The following is a 5,486-nucleotide window of genomic DNA, read 5'->3' as shown; positions in this document are numbered from 1 at the left end:
AGGCGTGAGCCACCATGCCTGGCCTCTTTTTTGTTGTTTCCATTTAGACTTTGTTCTATGTACTTTTTACATAGTTGAACCTATTGCATTTAAAATTATGTGTCTTGAGTCTTTTACTTACTACTTTTTGAGTTTCTCTTTTTTTGGGAAAATACGCATAACACATTTTTAACTTTGTACTTATACATGTATTTACAGAAACTGCATAAAACATAACTGTATAATTTGATGAATTTCCACAAACAGAATATATCTATGTAAGTGGCAATCAGATCAAGAGCATTACTCCCAAAAGCCCCTCTCTTGCTCCTGTTGTATTCTAGCAACCATAAGTAATCATTCTTCTGACTTCTGACATCAAAGATTAGTTTTGCTAGCTTTCTAAACATATTTTAATAGCTACATGAAATGCTATCATTTTTATATGCTGTAATTAACTTATTCATATGTTATTAGACACGATTTTCCTAAATTTTCTCTATTACAAATAAAACTATAGGGAACATCTATGTATTATTACAGAAGCTTTCCCAGGAGTAATGTTCCTCAGTGGAACGGCATAAACATTTCTGAAACATTTCATATATATTGACAATTTACTTTCCAAAGTAGTTAAAATAGTTCATACTCTCACCAGTGGTTTATGGCTCTTGTTTAACGACCCCGTAATAAGTGTTGAGTATTTCATTTAAACTTTACTAAACTGATAGGTAAGAAGTGGTATGGAAAATAAAATTTGAAACTCCCTTTATTTGTTGCTGTATGCAGTATAATACACATAGTATAGTGAATATATTAATGTTTGTATCTCAGTATCTTTTTAAATAATAGGCTCTATATGTTTAGGCTGTATGACTCTGACAAGTTTTAGTAATTCAGGTGAACAGTTTACTGCTTTGTGAGGTGGGATTTTGATCAGGCGACTTTATTTCTCTAAGCTTCAGTTTCTACATCTAGAAAATGATGACACTGAACCCAGCAACCTAGTATAAAGGTCTTTGCTAGTTATCAGGAATGTACAGCTCTAATGTTGGAGCAGTTTATAAATTAGCACAGAAGTAGATTACTGAAGAGGCCATTTGGCTCACCTTATGGGTTCTGGGATGAGTTGTGAGCGTATTAGTTAAATGCAAGGACTTTGAAACCAGCTGCATAGGTTCCAGTCAATGCTGGCTCTTCTGTGCCTCAGTTTCTTAATCTGTAAAATGGGGCTAATAATAGTACCTACCTATTAAGGGTATTGCAGAGATTAAAATTGCTACTCTGTGATGTCATTATAGACTTCTGTGTTACTAGCACATAGAAACACTGCAAGTTGGAGATAATGCCTTAGCTGAATTAGCAAGAGAAGAATATTTTAGGCAGAAGGAAGAGCAAGAGCAAATTCACAAAACTTTGACATATGCGCAGCCAACTGTAGGTAATCCAGTATTTCTAGTGCACAAAATGCATAAAGAGGACAAAGACAGAGGTGAGTCTGAGGGGGAAACAGAGACTGGTTCATGAAGGCCTTGAATACCTGTTTGTCTTATTCACCACTTTTTTCCTCCTTTACCCAACATAATGTCAGTCATAAACTGATATTTAATAAAAGCATTTTGATGTTAATTAGGAGGCTGTAGTATATCTTCCGCATGATACAGAGTCTTTGAAAAATTTCATGGGGAGTGTGACATAGTCATATTTACAATGATGTCATTGTATGGAAGGGATTCATATAGAATGGAATAAAAGGGGGCTAAGACTGGTCAGTAAGACCAGCTAAGAGGCTACTGAGGAAAAAGACTGGAACTAGAAGACTGATAGTAATTGTGGAGAAGAGGGGCCAAAGTTATAAAATATCAGGTGCAGGAAGCAGAAAAGGGGAAGAAATGAAATCAGACTAATACATCTTCTTTCTTTTTTATTCCTTTCTAATCAGTAGCTCCTATTTCCCACCCCTTGTTCTAAATGTTTATACACTATGTTTCTTTTTCTAGGTCAGTTCTTATTTCTGTTGGGTGTTTCCATGCTCCACCATGTTAAGAGCTAAGAATCAGCTTTTTTTACTTTCACCTCATTACCTGAAGCAGGTAAAAGAATCATCAGGCTCCAGGCTCATACGGCAACGACTTCTACACCAGCAACAGCCCCTTCACCCAGAATGGGCTGCCCTGGCTAAAAAGCAGCTGAAAGGCAAAAACCCAGAAGACCTAATATGGCACACCCCGGAAGGGATCTCTATAAAACCCTTGTATTCCAAGAGAGATACTACGGACTTACCTGAAGAACTTCCAGGAGTGAAGCCATTCACACGTGGACCATATCCTACCATGTATACCTTTAGGCCCTGGACCATCCGCCAGTATGCTGGTTTTAGTACTGTGGAAGAGAGCAATAAGTTCTATAAGGACAATATTAAGGGTGAGATTTTAATTGGACATAGTATTTGTGATAAGACATATACCTCCTATATTTTTATTTTTTTGAGGTTAATCTCTGTAAAGATGATATTCACTCCATAATTTTGTAGTTAAAGACTACACTCTGAAAAAAGTAGATTTTTTTAAACTTCTGTGGTCAAAAAGATAAGTGAGTTAGAATAAGGTGCTAAATTTTTGAAAGAAAACAACACTTACATGCACATTATTTAAAAGGAATTAGGTGAGGTGAAATTACATGAAGAAAAGAAGACATTAGCTTTGCCTTTGAAAAATGTTTAACATTGTTGGGATAGGGATTGGAGAGGAAGATAGTTAAATGATGCCCAAAGAAAGTGTAAATGTGATAACGTGGTACAAACATTCAGTGCAATCTGGCATTCATTCACTGAAAATTATCTTAATTATTATTAATTCTTTCTGAGCTGTAATAAAATCATACTGTTTGAATACTAAACTGGTAGATTTATAAGATTGTACTGCCCATGGAAGGTTGAACTTATATTTAGTATAGATTATTTTAGTTATTTAAAAATTTTGTATGATTGTCATAATTCTGTTTTCCAGAATATTTTGAATAGCCAAGAATCCTCTTGTGGCAGTATTAGATAAAAGAACAAAAAAGTAAGCAAGCATACAAATGTTAAGTTATTTTTACCATATATGAACAGCCAGATCTTTTCATGAATTTTAGAAATATTTCAATCAAGTACCATATCTTCAGATAGACATGAGATGATTGAGATTTGTTGTTTCTTCCATTCTTTCCTGTAGTGAGGTCCGGAACTAAATTTGTGCATTTTGGCACAAGGGAAACAACTGACTCTCTTAAGAAGTGAAGTATCTTTATTTAAATTGGTTTTGACATGTATGAGCATAAAAATAGTTGTTATAAAAGTATACTGTTATGAGATGAATCAACATTTTTAGTGGTGTTAAAGTAAATCATTTACCTTGATTCCAGACTCTTGAATCTTACATTATTTTTCTATATGTATTTAGCTGGTCAGCAGGGATTATCAGTTGCCTTTGATCTGGCGACACATCGTGGCTATGATTCAGATAACCCTCGAGTTCGTGGTGATGTTGGAATGGCTGGAGTTGCTATTGACACTGTGGAAGATACCAAAATTCTTTTTGATGGAATTCCTTTAGAAAAAATGTCAGTTTCCATGACTATGAATGGAGCAGTTATTCCAGTTCTTGCAAATTTTATAGTAACTGGAGAAGAACAAGGTGTACCTAAAGAGAAACTTACTGGTACCATCCAAAATGATATTCTAAAGGAATTTATGGTTCGAAACACATATATTTTTCCTCCAGAACCATCCATGAAAATTATTGCTGACATCTTTCAATATACGTCAAAGGTATACTTTGTGGTTACTATAGGTTTTTCTATAGTTCCTTGAATGTAGGAATTTTTACACCATGCTAAAACCTAATTTTAAAACTGAGTATTATAAATTTGGAATGTTTTATTATTGTTACTTTTTGTTTTTAATGTACTAATTTTATGTTCTGTCATTACTTGTAGGAATCTGGGCAATAGATCTTTACTGTGTTTTCTTTATTCCTAAAATTTAACTCTGATAATTGTTAGATTCAGGGAGGTCTTCTACTTACATTTTTAAATTTTCCTCCGAAATTCAGATGCAGTTGTGAAGTAGACACTGGTATCAGACAAATGGGGATTGGAATATCAGCTTTATTTCTGCTAAAAGCTGAATTGGAAGATATCACTTATCACTCATATATGCAATCTCAAGGAGGTCCCTAATATTCACCCCTGAATTAGACTCATCTTTCCCAATGAGAATGATGGGAAAAGTCCCTCCATAGGGACACGTTTTCCTCCTTCATTTTCCTGTGAACAATTTGTTTATATTTCCACCCATTATTCACACTTTGCTTCTTACTAGCAATGCGCTCCTTCTCTTTACCTATGTTAAAGTCAGACCATTATTTCATGGCACAGGGAAAATCGTCATCAACCCTTTTTATCTCTATCAATCCTTGTAATTACTATTATCTCCAAACTCTAGCAAGCATTGCCTAGCAAGCATTTTATGTTTGGTTAACTCTTGGTAAAGATAGTTTTTCTTGACTCTGCAGGATATGTGTGATATACTCTACCTAACGTGGAATTTTAGGGGAATGGTGGAAATACAGTTTTTGTAGTGACTGTGGTGGAAAGAACCTGTCTGGGATATGCTTAGTATTAAATGTCAGAGTAAATCAAACTGGAATCTTTGATTTTTAAAGCCATGCATTTTATCCCATTTTGTTTCAACATATAGTACTAAGAATTAAATCATTTTCTTTTTTTTCCTGCCATGTACTTATTCATGTTTGATGCCTTCATTCAAATTAGAAAATTAATAACTAGTAAATAATAATAAATTTATACATCTTCAGCAGATTAACCCAAAGTTTGGGTCTACAACCTCTTATGAGGTCCAAGTCATTGGTTTGGAATTAAAAATGCCTCATTTAGTTCTCAGACCAAAGGTTACATTCCTAACCTCAGCTAGCTAATTCCACAATTTAAACTTTTAGAAGAATGGTTAGTACAAATTCTTGTCCACCAGAAAAATAAAGTAGGTAGAGTCCTGATGATGGTTCATGGACGAACCATTTCAACTGGAAAGCAAATTAAATGTAACAAATAAGTATTAAATATTTTGTTAACATTATAAACTACCAAGTGTATTTGAGTTTAACGTAATTTTAAAATAATATTTACGCTTAGAAAGTGGATTTAATAGAACCTTTTAATGTTTTACTTATTCATTGTTACAATTTTTTTTTTTTTTTATGTAGCACATGCCAAAATTTAATTCAATTTCAATTAGTGGATACCATATGCAGGAAGCAGGGGCTGATGCCATTCTGGAGCTGGCCTATACTTTAGCAGATGGATTGGAGTACTCTAGAACTGGACTCCAGGCTGGCCTGACAATTGATGAATTTGCACCAAGGTGAGTAAATTAAACCTAGATATTGTTTCAACATTAAGAAATGCATAGGACCATTTTATATATTGATAAAATGGATTTATAAATA

General features: G+C 34.0%; 1 protein-coding gene across 1 annotated transcript in view; it reads left to right on the top strand.

The window, feature by feature from the left end:
- MUT (methylmalonyl CoA mutase) overlaps window positions 1–5,486 on the top strand; it is a 48,895-nt gene that overhangs the window by 2,571 nt on the left and 40,838 nt on the right. The window contains exons 2-4 of the mRNA XM_011998338.1: window positions 1,980–2,403; window positions 3,423–3,790; window positions 5,244–5,401. Coding sequence (XP_011853728.1) covers window positions 2,019–2,403; window positions 3,423–3,790; window positions 5,244–5,401 — 911 coding nt within the window. The 5' untranslated portion in view covers window positions 1,980–2,018. The remainder of the gene's footprint in view (window positions 1–1,979; window positions 2,404–3,422; window positions 3,791–5,243; window positions 5,402–5,486) is intronic.

This window comes from Mandrillus leucophaeus, unplaced genomic scaffold, assembly GCF_000951045.1.
Source record: "Mandrillus leucophaeus isolate KB7577 unplaced genomic scaffold, Mleu.le_1.0 Scaffold1157, whole genome shotgun sequence".
NCBI classification, from domain to species: domain Eukaryota; kingdom Metazoa; phylum Chordata; class Mammalia; order Primates; family Cercopithecidae; genus Mandrillus; species Mandrillus leucophaeus.
Note: the sequence above shows the minus strand (reverse complement) of the source record. Positions and strands in the feature narration are given on the sequence as shown.